Raw genomic sequence first — 17,291 nt, forward strand, 5'->3', positions numbered from 1 at the left:
TGGTGAGGGCACTGAGAACAGGTGATTAATGTTTATACACCAACAGAGCAGTAAATGGTTTCCAGTAAGTTTCATATTCCTTCTCATTGTCAAGACCAACACTTTTTCTAAACAACAACAACAACAACAAAAAGGAACAATTAAAAAACCCTAAGCCCTCTTGAGAGATTCCCTTTAAAGATAAGAAATCAAGAACAAGACAGCACTGAGATGTTATTTATATCCTGTCTTCCATGTCAATTAGGGTTCATTGCTGCTCCCTGCTCAGAGAATACCAGTGCAATCTGTGCCTCCTCATGGACACTGCCTATGGCTGGGGTGGAGGTGCTATTCCTTTTTTCACTGTGTACACCAGAACAAAATAAGAAGTGCTTGGAAGAAATGCTTGCAATCAGCCAAAGGGCCAAGCTCACATTGGGCAGCTCCTGCATTTTCCTCTTCATGGTTACTTATGAGTACTTATGAGGGTGAGGAAACCTCCATTCTATCCTCTTAGTAAAGCTCCCTTGGAGAAAAAACAAATCTCCATAATATGTTCAAAATTTGCCCAATGCAATGAGGAGTCCTGGAAAACTTCAGAAAACATCAATATTTATATCCCATCAAGGGCTCAGAAGGGTGGGGGCAGGCGCCTCTCCAAACTGTTTTAAGAAGTTGCAAAAATAAGGGAGAGAGGACAAAACTTGATTGAAAGTTGGACTTGATGATTCTGGAGGTCTTTTCTAACTTAATGATTCTAAGATTTTATGAAAGGATGGGGCAGGAGCTGTTTCTTTCCAGGGCTGATTACACCACTAGGTAAGGACTGACATTACATGCTGTTTGGTGACCTCTTTGCTGCCTTTAAATTTATTAGCTGAAGAACTTAATGGGCTCTGTAAAACTAAAACTAAAACTGCAAGGAAGCTGCTGGAGCCCCCTCAGCTGTTCCTACATTTCCTTTTCTGGCTGGGATGTTTCCATCTGGTACCACTGTGTGACCAGCCCGGCTTTGCCTCCTGCTGCTTCCCATCACACTTCCCTGTGTACTGGGAAGCAGCTGGGAAAGGGCACAGCCCCCTCTGGCCTCCTGCACTCGTGGCTGGGTTACACAGGATTATAAACCCAATTTCCCAGCACTGCTGAGATTGGGGAAATCAAGATAAACTTGTGTGTCCAGTTCCCATCAGGCTGAGGTACCACATGCAGGGGCTAAAAATGGAAAAAAAACCCAACAGAATGAAAAGAGTAATTTTGGTGTCTGGTCTGAACTGCCTCTGCCAAAAACTTTTGTGCATTTGAAGGCTGACATAGCACACTCTTGGCAGTGCATGGGAGGGCTTCTCCTGCTCAGAATCCCCTTGTCCTCCTACCACCCACCAGCCTTGAGGCCACTCGTTGCCCACGCTGCAGGAGAGTTGGAGTCACTCCCTAAACCACTGGAGCAGTAGCTTTATCTTCAGTTTCAGTCTCAGGAGCTGTTTTTGATGGGAGCTGATCCTGGTCACACAGGAAAGCAGCATCTCCCACAGAAGACTTGATCTCGGCACTGCCCGTGGCTTGATAAAAGAGCAAAGACCTGGAGCTCAGTGAAAGGATAGGGATGTCAGATGGAGCTGGGGTAATGGGGCAGGAAAGAGGGAATTACTCCCTAACTCCTCCAGGCACGGGGCTCAGGCTGGAGCAGCACAGCAGGGCTCTGTCTCCTGGAAGAGACCCAAATCCGCCCTACCCAAGACCTGCTCAGTACTTGCTTAGGTCCCAGCCAAACACAAGGCAGCACGAAGCAATAAATTAACCCTACAGAGGCATTTCTCTGCTCCCCCTTTCAGCCAGCATGCATGAGCCTTCCCTCTGCCTCTTTTTTTTTTTTTTTTTGCAACCCCAGTTTGCAACCCAAACACCGCGACCCTCCGGCAGCGCTCCCCGGCCTCGGCATCCAGCCTCATGCCACGCCTGAGAGCACAGGAGCCGTGACCCCCGGGCTGGGGAAGGGGGGTCCCTGCTTACCGCCTGCCATTCTCCGGCTGCCCAGCGGTGTGTGGGGCACGCAGGGAGGTGACAGTCCCGCTGCGGAGGTGGCCGGCTGGCCGGGTCACACTCGGCCTCCTCGGCTGCCTTCGGGGTGCCGCTGTGGCACTGCACGGAGCGGCGCTGGACGCCCCGGCCGCAGGACACGGAGCACTGCAGGAAGGGACAGAAGGTGAGTGGTGCTCCCCATCACAGCCACCATGGTAAGTTCAGGGGGTTCAGTCTCTGCTCTGGGCTCCACGGCATCGATAGCGATGCTCTATCAAACCTCCAAGGGAGGCTTTTCATTGCGCAAGGGAACACTGCGAATCTGAAGCCAGTGAGAATATTTGCCGTTGGCTTCAATGGGGTCTGGACTTGCTGGACAGGATTTTTATTGAAAAATCTGTTTTTATTGCAAAATAGCGGCGCTGCTAAACCACCTCGACATGCCAGAGGCGGCCAGGCTCTGAGTATTGCTCTGAGTATTGCTTCTCAGGCACTGGTTCAAAAAAGTAATAGTTCAAAATACATCAAATGCCACAAACAGAGTGGGCTTTAATGAAAAACAAACTTAGATTCTATAGAAGAAAGTGTGCAGCTATAGAGAGGGAAAGGTGTGATACAGCTGGGATTTCTTTCAGCATGCATCTAAACATGCACATGCACCAAGGCAGGGAATACAGTTAGTTTTTGAAAACAAATGTCTTTTTGAAATTAACTGCATTTCACATTTCCTTCATTACACTGTGGGCAAATTTCTCCCAACTTCAAGGCACAGCAACAAATGCTTGAATTTTTCTGTTTCTCAGACATCTTTAAATTATTATCTATACTGCAATATTATTAACAGCTTATTTTTTTCTTTCACGCAACATTTCTTAGTGTTGTGACTTCACACTAACATGTTTAGCAGTACTTAATATTCCCCTGGAACAGATTCCTCCTGGCTAGACCTTAAAGTATACTATACAGATTTGGAGTAAAGAGAATTTGCATTTGTAGAAGAAAGTGCATAAAAAATAAAGGTATGTATTAAAACCACAGCTTGAATTAACAACTAATATTAGTTATCTATGACAACTAATATTACTTATTAATATATCAGGAACTAAGAAAATAAATTCACAGCCTGTTATTGCAATGCCCACTAAAATGAGCCTTCTTAAGGCAGAGAATTAAGTGGTGCCTAATGGGGAAGCAATTCCCTTTTCTGTATTCCTCCATAATGCTATTTGCTTTACTATCCAAATGCCCCATAAAGCCAAGAAAACCAGAGAAAAGCTGACTGTGACTATTTGTCTGGCTTCAGATATTCGTAGAAGGGTGGGAGCATTTTTGTGTAGCTTTTGAAAGCAGCAGTGGGATTTCTGTCACTAGTGATGCAAATGCTTCCCATATGCTGCTGCTTCCCTGGGATTAACAGTGGTCTTTGTCCTACACATTCCAGAGGGGACTCTTAAACTGAATAAAGGCACAAACTTGGAGAAACATATACACCAGGATGCCTAACATGCTCTAAAGATATCTTTTGAGTTGCATATATCACCAGCATAAAAAGCCCAGGTATGGATAAAAGAGCACAAGTGACACTGTGGCTTTTTCATGGGTGGCTGCAGTGTGTGTGACACCTGGGTTTGGGAAGAGGATGGTCCCTGGACTGTGCCAGAAACTCCACCTGATGCTCTGCCTGTGTTTTTATATAGGGCTGGATTTCAGCCTGTAGCTGAAGTATGCAAATACCAGAGAGCAGAATAAATATTGGTGGTTTTGTTAAATGACAGGTAAATGGCCATAATTGACACTACTTAGGAGAAACAAACACATTAAATCTGATATTTCATTGCCGACATAAACACACTTAAGACTTGGAGTAAAAGCCTTTTTAGAGATATATCCAAAATGCTTTGCTCCATGGAAGTGGGTTCTTAACAATGCAGAAAAGAACTAACCACCCTCTGAATACAAAACATCCAAAGAGAAAAAAACCTAAGATTGGAGCACCAGCACAGCCAGTGTCCAACTGAGACTGACTTTTAGCCATTCCTGTATTTTGTGATCTTCACTTTCTCAGTAATTCCTTTTCCAGAAGGCAAAAAACCCCAACAACTGAAGTATGTGCAATTGGTTCTGTGCATATATAAGGATCCACTTTTATGGGAAAATCTCGCCTTATTTCTCATGCAGATTTTTGCTGGTTTATTCAGCAGAAAAAGCACAGCAGCTCAGCTTTGGGATTAATTTTCTGAGAAAATTAGACCTTCAGAAAGTCAGGGGTTTTTATGGATAATATCTAAGTGGAAACTGATCATGGTTCCTATTTGCAACAGTGGCACTGGAGGTAGGGAAAGTCACATGGAGTTTTCATGCCCAATTTATGCCCTGATCTACTGTGTATTCAGAGCACCAAACCTGTGTATGTTTCATGCTTTTAATAAGCGGTTCAGCACCTAAATCCAGCTTGGCTTCATGACATTAGATCTCTGACCCCCCCTTACAAGGGACCCAGAACCAGCATTCCCAGCCCGTGACATCCCCAACTCTTCATCAGTCACAGGCAAAAAAAAAAATGCTGCCAGCAGCAGTGAGTCTCAGAGATCCATGTCACAGCATCTGACAGGGCTTTAAAAAGCCTAATTTGACATTGTAGCATGTGTTTCTACCCCTTTACTTTTTCCCCAAGCAAGATGCTGGCTGACTGAGCACAGCCTGCATCAGGAACCTGGGCAGAGGAGCTACTCCTGGAAAAGCCTATTCTTAGCCTTATCATTAGCATACAAATATTCCTTAATTGCCTGGTCATGAGAGATCACCGTGGACCATAAATCACCTCATCCTCCTATTAACTTGTGTTTCTTTCTCTAGTTGCATAAAATTAATATCCATGATGCAGTGGAAAGCTGGGAATTTTAAACCACTTACTTTTACCAATTAGTATTAGTGCATTTTAATGCAATTGACAGACCATTACATTATTATGTTTACAATTATTAGTAAAAACTGCTTTCAGGAATAGTCATTAAATAAGGTACAAATTGGATACCACAAAACTGTCTAATGGCCTTGCATTTCATTTTAGTCTGGCTCCTGTATAAAACTCAGGTTTCAGTCCTGAAGGTAATAAAAGTAATAATATTGACTTAATTTCCAGTATGGGAGCAGTACTGTGGATTTCACAGGCTGGATGCTCCTATCCTCAGGTAAAGAGCCCAGACCTCAGTAACTGAACCTCCATGGTGAACGAGCACTTAGTCCCTCACCCACATAATGGCAAGTACTCCTATCCTATCAATCCAAAGGTAAGGATTAAAAAAAATAACTAATACAATTCTGAAAACAATCATAGATCATTAATGGGTTTATTGCCCTTTTTTATTAGTGGACATTAATCAACAGCATGCTGTCCTAGTCCTAACATTTGCCTGTGTGCCTGTAGCAAAGTGAATGGTTTGTCTTTCAGGGAGCTCGAATGCAGCAAGAATGGGTGTTTTGTACCTAAATTTGGAAGACAGAATGCAAGGGAACACGATGTTTTACAAGTTAACAGTTCATTTAGTCTGGGATTTTCAATAATTCCTCGGATTAGCACACAAATGAGGTAGAGGGAAAAGCAAGGTTCAGAGTTAAAAATGTGATGTGGCAGATTCAAGGTGATAACAAAGACATTATTTTCAGGAAAACAAGGATTCAAGGTATGCTTTCAGCAAGCAAGAAGTTTAATAACTCAAAATACTTTTTAATTTCCAGCAGCCTCTGCTCTATGCATCACTGTCGGACTTTTTAACAAGGGAAAATCAAACAATGAGTTTATTTCTCAAAACTAAGGAAGATTATATTTGAGTTATGATATTTAAATTATATTAAAAACATGAATAAATAGTAGATTCTCTTTAACATTATATACTAATGATGTTTCTAGCAAAACCCTAAAATATACAACAAGGAATTTGCTTTCAGATAGACACTAAAAGCAAGCTGCCTAGTTTTCAGCTGGCACAAATCTGTGCTGCTCCACTACTGTCCATGAAGCTGCAGTGGACACCAGGATCTGGCCGAAAACCTTTATCCCTGAATAATTTATGAGGACAGAAGTGATTGAAAACCAGGCTCTAACCAATTTGATGGAGGAAGAATACCAAAAGGTGCAAAAGGGTACACAGCATGTCTCACCTGGCCCCAATCTCCTGCTTTCCACTTCGGACATCTGCCCCCTCTGCATTTCTTTTGCACGTTGGGCTTAGCAAGGTGTTTACAATTCTCTTCTTCTACATGCCTCCCTTCCTTTGACAAACAGTACACACTGCGGTGCTTTTGGCCCCTTCCACAGGAGACAGAACACTGTAAATATAAAGTAATAACAGATCAGCTTTCACACTCATACAGGGGCCATGGCTATCCAGGGCATTTTCTTGTAGCTTGACCAAAAAGCACCTCCCCAGGTCCCCAGCAGGCTACACAAAGCTTGAGGGGAGTGCAGACACTTAATATCGAGTGATATTCTTGGTCAAAGCCCTAAAAAGTGCCAGTATCAAAATAGAGAAAACAGCTGACATTCAGCAGGGATAACAGCCTGGATTCCTGGCATTGCTCCAGTCGTTTCAAAGGAGCAGAGTCATCTTACAGGGATCAAGGCAGGAGCCCTCAGTATCTACTTAGAAGAACTTGAAAGGCACCGTTTCCCTTTGCCTTGGTACAAAGGGATGTCAAATACTGGTAAATCAGGAGGGTAAAGTGTGCTCTGCACCTTCACAGAGGGAAATAACTGCACAAAGGACGAGGCAGAAAAGTGCAGCATTTCCTTGTCCTTGGTACAAAAGCTCGTGTTTGTTTTATCAGTGTAGTCTGACTTTTCTTTTTTACTTCACTAAACAAACTGAAACCAGGACATGCTCATCCTTAAGATTTATGCATTTTGAAAACAACTCAGAAGGTGGCAAGAAGGCAGAGCCTGGAGAATCAAAGCAAAAAGCAAACCAGCAGGTATGTTTGCTGCAAGCTTTGTAGTGAAGCAACTAATTTCAACCTCCCTCTGCAGGTTCACTGAACTTTTTCAAATGTGACCACTTCTGGCATGCAAACCCCAAGCAACTTCACTTTGATTTCAGATTAGTCTCCTCCAAAGATTTAGGAATCAAAGGGGTCTGGAATCACGACACGAATTTAATATGACAGTTTCATGTAGAACAAGCCTCTTACTCAGCATGATGTGCCCAGAGACTCAGCTTCCATTTCTTCATTACATGCTACCCCATAAGCATACTGGTTTAATCCTTGAGGGCAAATACACTGTTTTAACCATCTCTCCATATAAATCGTTCTGCTTTCTTTTCAGAATGGAGAAAACACACAGAAATGAGGCTTCGACCTTCATTTTGGAGTCACTCCATCAGTATATTTCCCAAGAAATATATTGCAGATTGAACTCTTCCCAGCCTATAAATAACCTAATATATATATATATATATATATATATATATATATATATATATATATATATATATATATATATCAGCTTTGGAAGATCCACTAGAATAGAAATTAGCATATACATTGACACCTGTGTATATTTTATATTACAGCCCTACTTATGGCTCATTCAGCCCACAAAGAACAAGCGAGAGAGCAGTTTCTAAATTGAGAAGTTCAGACCAATGTGGGGAGAAATGGATGTAGCTCCTAAAACCAGATATTGATGCTTAAAACTTGTATAAATGATTCCCTGATAAAGGTTGTTTTCCTTACAGTGTTACAGAGTTAAGAGTGTTACAGCTCAACAAAAGATCACTGAGGTCCCATTAATCAACAGCTTTAAGAGCCATTAATGATGCTTCTCTGAGAGGCTGAGCAGGGATAGCTGCCTCTGAGTTTTCCTGAGCCCAGATCAAATTCGAAGACTGGCCAAAAAACCCAACAAGCAACATCCAGCCTTGCACTGAAAAACAGAAGAAATGCTGTCCCTTGCAATAAAATAAAACTTCCACAAGTTACCCAGATCCATAAACTTCACTTCTTTTCCTTAGCATCAACAGAAGAAAGATCAAGCTAATGTTACCCTATTTTTATAAGCCTTCAAATTTCATCAGAAGTTAATTTTTTCATTCTCTCTACTTCTCTCCCCAGGCAACGAAAGTCAGCAGCAAGACAGAAATGTCACATCCTAAAAACCCAGTTCTAAACTTCTAGTATTTTCATCCACTTACTGTCTTTGGACTAAACACCAATACTGATGCTTAAACAAAAATTCAAGTGCTCCTTGGTAAACAGTCTTCATGCAGGTTATGCCACTTTGCTGTGACAGCCAAAGTTAAAGAGTAAATTTACAGCATTGAACATGACTCATGTCCCACATCCTGAGCTGATACAGCCCAGAGCATCCTTAATTTAAAAAATACACGGGATCCCACTACTTACACTAACCACACTGTGTAACAATGCAAGCACCTTTCTGGGGACCTGAAGCTGGTTGATAAATACTTGATCTCACAAACAATTTGGTCCCAGTTATTTCCAAAATTATTACTCCCTGTGTACAAAATGCTTCACTTTGACATGGAGCCTGATTCTGACATTTATCTTGTGATCCCATGATCAAACGAGTCTGCGTGCAAACCTTGGTGCACTCAGAGGTTAAAGCATAATTTGGTTAATTTTTTTAATACTTAAATGTAATTTCCAAGATGCTGGAATGAATAATTTCTATGTCTGCCTTTAATATAAATCATATTTAGACAGCTGTGCATTTTCAGATCTAAAACACCCGTTTGCTTTCATGCACATTTGAGTTATGATCTCATTTGCACTGACAGAAAAGAAAGGTTGAATAATCTAATTTAACCAAGTATCAGAGACTGAAAATTCCTTTGCAAAGAGTCTACTTAATAACTGCCATCTAAGTAATCTCAGGTATTCAGCTTTTATCTGGCACATAGATTTTAAGCATATGTGAGCCACATGCAAAGCAGAATTTAATAGTGGGCCGCATCTCAACGCCATGTGAGTCTGGGAAGTGCTACACCCAACTACCACCATCAGCCTTGTCATTCATTTTGGACCCTGGATAAACTTTGCATTTCATTAACAGGATTCTTCGTGGCTGCAAATGCTGCCTGCTTATGGTACCTACCAATAACAGTACCACAATGAGGTAAGCTTTGACCTTGCCTTCCTCAAAACACTTGGCAAAATCACTGTCTTCCCATTCCTCTTTTTCTTGAATTTCTTTCCCACACCCCCCATAGAAAATGCTTCCAAGTACTGGGGGCAGATGGTGGCTCTCCGGAATAACAGCCTCACCTTATCCAAGGTTTTCTGAATCAACAGAAAAGCTTCTACGGTTTTAAGCACCTCTGGGCCAGCCCTGAAGGTGTAGCCAGGTACTGTATGGAATTTTTTCACTAATCAGCTTCCTAGAGTCAAGGATCACATGTACTTGGGCATGCCTGTGGTCCACTTGCTTCTGCCTCCACTTAAGTGTGGAAAACGCTGCCCTGAAAGGCTGTTTACAGCCTGTGATTGAAGCACAACAACAAACAGCACCCCTGGATGAATCTGGGAGGACAGCCAGGCATGGAGGAGGGTGTGAAAACAACTAATTTTTAAGTTTCTGTAGAAAAACCACCAAAGTTTGCAGCGCATATAATAATAGAGAAACAGTATTTTGAAAAATCAGCTATAGCCATCACGCTAAAACTCTAGCAAACCTTCCCCTTGTTATTATCTTTATTATCTCCTAAACCCACCACAGTTGCACCTGGCACTTTACACAGAGAACAATAACAAAAGAATTTTCCTAAGAGCATTAGGATCAAAGCACTTAGAACAGATTTAAGGGCTTTATGTTTACTGCATGATTAGTGCTGTTAACATGCCAAGAACTGGAGATTGGCATGCTGCTGATATTTTCAAATAAATATACTGCCTAGTTAAAATAAATGCAAGGAAAAAGGTTTAAATAAATACGGCAGAAATATTTCCATATCAACTGTTTTCATAAAGGTCAGAACACGATGCTAAACATCTGCAATGCCTCGCTCTGCTCTGCTTGTGTTTTTGTTTCCACAAAAAAATTATTTTATGTTTCAGAGTTTGGGAGATGATCATTCTGTTTTACAAGTGTGTGCAAATTGCTTTAAAATAAGCCTTTCTGCATTTCCTGATTTCATCATTTGAGAGATGAGGGTACATCTTGTTCATTAAGACCTCCCTGAAACAGAAAGGCTGCATGCTATTGATGTATAGGGCTGGCAGCAGGAAAAAAAATAACAGAATGTGTTCAAAATCTTTTAAAAGTTCATGCAAAATTTCTGGGAGCAGGGTCAGTCCAGCATCAAGAAGACTCAAGAGCCCTGGGCACAAATGAACAAATCTTAGCAAGAAAAAGGCACCACAGAGCAGTCAAGAAGAAATGGAATGTCTGCTCCTTGTAAACTTTGTGCACTGAAGAGGCAGTTCCACAAAGGGCAGAAGGGCACATCCCAAGCAAGAACCTGGGAACACTCTCCCCCAGAAGTGAAAAGTTGCAGAAAATGCTGTCAGACCACTTCTCAGACCCACCGTGCATCAGCCCACAAACGATTTGGGAGGTATTTAGGACAATGAATGCAAGCTGTGGTGATCACCAAATGAATTCCCAAAGATAGAATGATAGCTCAGCAAGGGCAGGGCTGGGAAGGATTAGACTAAAAATGGCTTTATCAGATTCTGCCAGGAGCAACTTTTTGGAGGAAATTAAAATCAATCTTTGTAGATTTAGACTGCCCCACATTAAGGATTTTATAGAAAGTCAGCAGCTGTAAGTAAGCTCTGGTTCATCCTTTGCAACAATCTGAGACAAAATGTGTTGGATGAAATAAAGCAGAAAAGCAACAGAGCCCTCCAATGCTTTACACCCATTTTCCAAGAGGGCTGTGTTCCTGGATGCCAACAATCTTCTCCAACTACAAGCAAACCCAACAATGTACCCTCACAGCTACCTTTCAGCAGCCTATAAGTCTGTATCACCTTTTCCTACCACTAACACTGCTGCTGTCAGATACTGAAACCTGTGACTTCTGTACCTCTGAAGTCTCTTGAGCACAAAGGACATCAACAGACACATCACCAAGGAAAGCCTGGATCCTTCCTCACCAGCTGAACCTTTACCAGGAATCTTAAAATGCTGGAACCTTTGTGAGCTGTTCAGCAACAGGGGCTCTGTGGCCTCCAAACCCAATCAGCTTCACAACAGCAAGGTATTTCAGTAGGTAATTCCCTTGGCTTCAGTGAGACAGGCTGAAAGCAAGGCTGCAGCACTTTAGGAGATGTTTAGGAAATATTTATTGCTGCTCTAAAGCCCCGTTTCTCCCACTGATGCATTTTAGCACGGTCTTGTGCCCATCTGCACTGGCATGGTGAGAAATCCCTAAAATTGGGTAGGGATGCATGCAGGGCAGGAGTTACGCAGCTTGACCTTCCTTTCCTCACAAACTAAGGAGCCGAGGTGCTGAATGTGTATGGTCATGGTGATTTTAGCTGGTGCACGGCCAAAAAGTACATGTGATTCTTGTACATTTAAAAGGGAAGAGGGGTGTCTACATTTAAGGGAGGGCAAATGGACCAGAGACCTGAACAAAACATATCAAAGCACTGCACTGCAGTTTTGAAAGAGGCTTTAGAAATGTTTAATCCAAATCGACTCCTCAGAGAAATGGGGTGATTGAAAAAAAAGCACGAACATTAGGGATTTTGGAATGTACAGTCTGAATGTATTTGTTAGCGTTGTCCAGAGCCCCTGTGGAAGTGTTCTGAGGAGCCCTCTTAGAGCTGGAGGACAGCCCCCAGTCTGAAGAGGAGCAGGCTTTGCCCCAGCAATCCCAAGGAGCCCTCATTGCTCCAGGCATGGGCAAGAGGGAACTTCCATGCTGGCCTGTCTCTGCAGTGGCCACAGGATCTCCCATCCTTCAGAGGCTCTGGTCTTGGCTTGAAGCAGAGGCACAGAGCTTCCCAAGTCATTACTGCAAAAGGGAGAAATCTTCTAAAAAAACCAAAAAAACCCTAAATCTTCACCTTCCCACCACCAAACTCAGCTGCAGGGACTGGTAAGTGGCCTCAGACCTCAGATGATGTCTTACAACACATTAAAAAAAAAAAAAAAAACCAGAAAAAAAGAGGAAAATTTCTCAGAGAAAAGGGCCCAATTTGATGTGTTGCTGCTGAGGAAGTAAGAGCTGGTGTGTCTGGAGCCCACTGCTCCAGCATAAATTGCCCAGAGGAAAGAATGCTCCTGGGTTCTTTAACTCCTGCAAGATTTAAGGCCCAAGTGCTAAAGTCAATACAATAATTTCCCCAAGCTGGGAAACCTCACAAGATATATGACAAGAAAGAGGTAACTGCAGCAGGAGAAGCCATGCATCTCCTCTTCTGCAGCATCCACCCAGTTAGCAGCACCTTCTCCCCCTCTCTTCCCTGCCCTGTTGTTACACCACAAAAGACTTCACCAGGCACAGAAATTAGCAGGGCTGTGAGCACACAGAGCTCTCCTAAATCTGTGTCCCTGCCCTGCTCCACACTATTTACCTTGAACAACAAAGAAAAGCCCCATAGAGCCACTGCAGTTTTCTCCAGAGAGGGTGGCAGTAGATGGCAATTCCTCAAATTAGGAGGAGATGTGTGAGCTACCTAAGGACACCAATACAGTGGGATGTGGAAGGGACTGATGAAGCCTATTTTCCATACTATGGCACTTCTAGGAGAGTACCATTTGAAGCAGCAAGGTGCCTCAGCTAACTGACACTTCATATTTCCAGTGAACAGTGGTACTACAATGCCATTTAGATATTCTGTTCCAGAACAGGATTTCTCTGTGTTGGATGGAGTAAAACACAAAGTAAGGAGCTCTCCAAGAAATGTCAGCCCTGTTTCACAGGTGTGCTTCACACTGGGGGGTTGTAGCAGCACTGGGCTGCTGCTTGCTCCCCCATTTTATAAATAAGAATCTTGGCTTAATGCACTGGGGACAAATATTGTCAACCTGTATATGGTCTTGGGCATCAGACAGATTTTCATCCATGCTGCTGGATCACTCACCTCCCCTGTGTGCTAGTAAAATTAAAATATGAATAGAGCTTTAAGTGCCTTTGGAACAGGACTGACTACACCATCTTTTTCTTAATAACTGCACAAATCAATCATTGGGAAAGTCAGAAGCACAGTAAATCTCTTTGTGCTTAGTGTACCTCATTGTTATACATCCTTGTTTCTAAATCCCTAGGATCTGAGCAACAGCAATGATTGCAGTGTGGAGTATAGAGTGTGACTCTGGAAAATGGGCAAAACCACAGGCAGACTCCCAAAACCCAGCTCAGGGATCTGGCTGAAGGTGCTGCATTTCACACTCATCCCTGAAAGTGTGTTACTGCCTCAATGTGTCCCTTGCAGTCTAATGCATTCCTGTATTCAGAACCAGTGCTTTGGGAGACACATATCCCAGCAATTGCCCTTTTATTTATTGCTTTATTTCTCCTGTGTGGGCATGAGCAGATGTGCAGGAGACTGCAGCCAGGGATGGGCCACCCATAACACAAGGCCTGAAGCCAGCCATTGCTGAACAGCAGCCTCACCATTTCTTGTTTGAGTTTAGGCCTAGAAAATGACTATTTCATTGAGAAAATGTGTAAGGGAGGAGGTGTAAAAAGGCAACCACAGAGGCATGCCAAATGCAGCCAAACAGCCACTGCACTATGGGAGGAAAGAGACTACTCTGAGTGGGAAAGTGCACTGAGGAACTTGGGGAGAATAGGCACTGTCTAGGGGCAAAGGGACGAGAGGATTTTAAAGATACCTGAAAATAACCTTTGTGAGTCTAACTACTGGTTCAGCTCCTGTCTGTCCTGGCAGTGGCAACAGGAGAGGTTGTTTAAGGACAGCAGATGAGATCCTCTGCAGCTCCTTTCCCTTGTCATTCCCCTGCATTTAGTCACCGGATTAGGGAGGTCAGAAGGGACATTGCTGACCAGTCCTTTTACTTCTCCATCACACTAAAAGGTCATGAGGGGTATAAAGACCAATGGGGTGTGCTAGGGTGAGAGTGGATTGCAACAGCTGAGCTTTAAGTTGCAGGAGATCAGTCCTGTGAGGAGTTGATCCAGGAATCACTAAGGTGCTGGCTCAGTGTTAAGCACACAGTGCCCCAGGGTGGTCCCTCACCTGCAGGGTGTAGCTGATGGGCTTCCATGGTTGTTTTCCTGCTAATGGAGCATCAACACCAGCAAAGATGAGACAGAGAACTGATTACAAAAGTATACCTATACAGTTCTCCTTATTTAAGTAGAATCAGAAGGAGCAATGAAAGATGGTGATAATAGGCAAAAAATAAAAATGGAAAGGAAAACAAAAATCAGAGATTTTAGGGTTAAAAGAGATGAAAAAAATGATGTGACTCCACTGGACACCTGGGTACCACTGGCTTTGCCCACCTGTGATTGCCTTGGAGCCACCAGCTGTGAGCACTGAGGTGAGGAGAGAGATGCATGAGCATGCATCACCACTGCCTCAGAGGAGCAACAGGCTGAGACCCTTCACACAAAACCCCAAGAGCAGTTCAGCAATGCTGCTGTCACAGCAAATTCATTTTCTGCAGAGGAGAAGAAGGGAACATATACACTTATATACACTTGCAACCAAATCTGTCCCTGGCTATCACTTCTGCCTTAGCAAGACCTGACATCCTGCCTGCTACGAACATTATCAGAACAACGACACAGAGAATATTGCTGTTGAGCAGCCTATTTTCAGCCAGCTGCATGGGGAAGGCATTTTCCAAACATGTTGGGGCTTTGACAGAATTAAATACAAATAACCCAAAGTTTCCACTGACACCAACTTTAGGATTAAAATTCCAAAGTGCCAGCTGCCTGACACAGATGTTGGCCAGGCAGTTCTTCCACTTCCCAGTTCAGAGCTCCTTTGCTGCTCTATCCCTGTGTGCAAAGAGCCCTGCAAAGCCACCAATGCCACCAGCTTCCTGCCAAGGGAAACCAATGCTGTCCTAGCCCAAACCTGAACACACATCTTTGGAACTTTGCTGGTTAATGTTCTAATTACCTGACAGTAACCTTCTGATTCTTCATTAGAGCAAAAGGCCCTCAAAGACTCTGATACCAGCACCTCTGCCTACAGGATACAGAGCTGGGAAGCACTGAGAGCTACACAACCACTGCACCAGCAGCTTGAACTTCAGATATCCAAGACTGACAAGCACTTGACAAGGCAGACTACTTTTAAAATTATAATATTTTGGGAAGAAACCAAACAAACCCCAAATAAATCTAAACCTCACCCACCCACTTTCCAGAGGTCGAAGTCACATGATCACTGCCCTGTGCAGTGAAGCCCAAATGACTCACCCAACTGAAGCAGGCTGCTGTGAGATATAATTGTTTTTACCTTATCTGTAACCATTCCCTAACTCGGAAAGAATGAGAAGCCCACAACAAGTTAATTCAGCATTATTCATAAATTGTATCAGGATACAGTTGGATATTAAGGCAAACTCAAAATATCAGAGATTATTGCATGGAGCAAATCTGCTCCAAGACAGGCGCTTCAGGTGCTTTAAGGGAGGTTATGCATATATTTTATATATATGGTATATATATGGGTATATTTATTAAAACCAAACCTTGGGTTTTAAGTGAAGCAATGGGTAATTCTTGTTGTGAACATCTCCCTCATTCTGGAGAACATGGCAAGATTTCCTCTCAGGATTCAAGAGTGTGTGTGGAGATCTGCATTCATACCATAAAGCATTCAGAGGAGGAAAAACACTCTCTGTATTCTGGTGACAGTCAGTGCACATTTTCTAAAGCATGGTTTTAATAAGAAGGTCAGGTCTATCACATGGTGTACAATTCTGCAATGGGTAAATACATGTTCTTAAATAAGCAAGGGAATAAAAGTGTCACCTCCTCTCAGTCCTCTTTGAACATACATTATAATGACAAGACGTCTCACCAGTCTCTTGTTGTAAAATTATCATTTACACATACAATCTGTTTATCCATTTAATTATCTCTTCCAAACCTGCATTTAACCAGCCAGATAAAGATCACTTGTTTACTGTATAAAATCCCAGTGGAATTTTGCCCGAGGACTGCAGACTGGGTGCTTCAGACTCTCTCTGCTTTAATTTGTACGTATTTTATAGTACTAATTTCACTGAAACTTGAGTAATGCTAAGCAAGTCACATGATTGCAAGAAATTAGTTATCCAAACTTTGTAATTCATACACCTTTAACTGTGTTTGTTTAATCACTGAGAATGACAATTTCTGTTGGAGAACAAAGCAAGTAAAAGAAAAGCCAGATAAAAGATGGAACATTGCAGAACTGTTTCAGAAAATTTAGCAAAAGTTACCAAAACTAAGTATATGATCTGAATTTAGCAAAAGACTCAAGAAATCATTATACAAATTCATTTATGATTACATTCTACTTGTCTTTAATTTTCACTTTCAACATTAACATTAAACATTGTAAATGTATGCAATATTTATATAAAATTAAATAACAGTATTGGAAAAATAAATACACTTTTACATAAATACATAAATCCATACTGCTGAAAAGTTTCAGCTAATACTATACTCTTGTTTCAAAAGTGACCAAAAAAATATGGTAGTGACACTCCATCCCAACAGATGAAGTATGTACAGCTACAGAATGATGTTTGCAACCGATGACAGAGCTAAAGCAAATCCAGGTGATACCACACTAAAGGAGAAAAATTTGGCCGTTACTACCTACAGTAGTAGCACGAGGTAGACATACACGTGGAGTGTTCTGCTGGAGGGAATGAAGCCCTGGGGACCCCATAGATACTTCTCAGTCTTCAAACAGCTCTGGGTCTCCTATGTCAGAGCCCAAGGACACCTTGGTGAATTAGACTGAAAAATCAAATCCGTTCATGGCAATGACGGGGGCTCGGCCCTGCAGCCCCTTCCCCAGGGCTGTGACCCTGCGCCAGCCAGGAGGAGACACTGCAGGCAGGACAGGGTGTCCCTGCCCTCCACTTGTCTGCCAGATGTCCCACCTGCTCCCAGGAGAGCAGGGACAACCCACAGAGACTAATACAACAGAGTGGAGCCTAGGGAACGTTTCCTGGGTGAAAAGAAAACCATCAGACTAGAGGACTGCACCCTGTGTTTCTAACACTGAGAAGCAGGTGCAGCCCTGGAGCCTGCTCCTCAATAATCACGAAGAAGCTCAGTGACACCAGGATTAAACACAACTCTGTCCACACCTTTGGCTCTTGCAAATGGTCCAGC

General features: G+C 42.8%; 1 protein-coding gene and 1 long non-coding RNA gene across 10 annotated transcripts in view; one reads left to right on the top strand and one right to left on the bottom strand.

Annotated features, from left to right (window-relative positions):
- Window positions 1-17,291, bottom strand: part of ADAMTS9 (ADAM metallopeptidase with thrombospondin type 1 motif 9) — an 80,875-nt gene that overhangs the window by 15,782 nt on the left and 47,802 nt on the right. For 6 of the 8 annotated variants that reach the window (XR_011003100.1, XM_068202159.1, XM_068202162.1 and 3 more), the window contains 2 exons: window positions 6,160-6,327; window positions 1,990-2,163 (listed from right to left, as the gene is read on the bottom strand). The exons of 1 other annotated variant lie outside the window; for it this stretch is intronic. Coding sequence is in view for 6 of the 7 variants with exons in the window: in XM_068202159.1 (XP_068058260.1) it covers window positions 1,990-2,163; window positions 6,160-6,327 (342 nt within the window). In the remaining variant the exon portion in view is untranslated. The remainder of the gene's footprint in view (window positions 1-1,989; window positions 2,164-6,159; window positions 6,328-17,291) is intronic. One more of the 8 variants, XM_068202163.1, reaches the window with a different exon arrangement.
- On the top strand, window positions 4,558-11,458 carry LOC137480818 (uncharacterized). 2 transcript variants are annotated; one of them, XR_011003106.1, is made up of 3 exons: window positions 4,558-6,152; window positions 6,873-6,969; window positions 8,110-11,458. It is a non-coding gene; the product is annotated as an uncharacterized lncRNA (long non-coding RNA). The 2 variants fall into 2 exon arrangements; XR_011003107.1 differs by lacking the exon at window positions 4,558-6,152 and having other exon boundaries at window positions 6,278-6,969; window positions 8,110-9,133; window positions 10,072-11,458.

This window comes from Anomalospiza imberbis, chromosome 11, assembly GCF_031753505.1.
Source record: "Anomalospiza imberbis isolate Cuckoo-Finch-1a 21T00152 chromosome 11, ASM3175350v1, whole genome shotgun sequence".
Lineage (NCBI taxonomy): Eukaryota > Metazoa > Chordata > Aves > Passeriformes > Viduidae > Anomalospiza > Anomalospiza imberbis.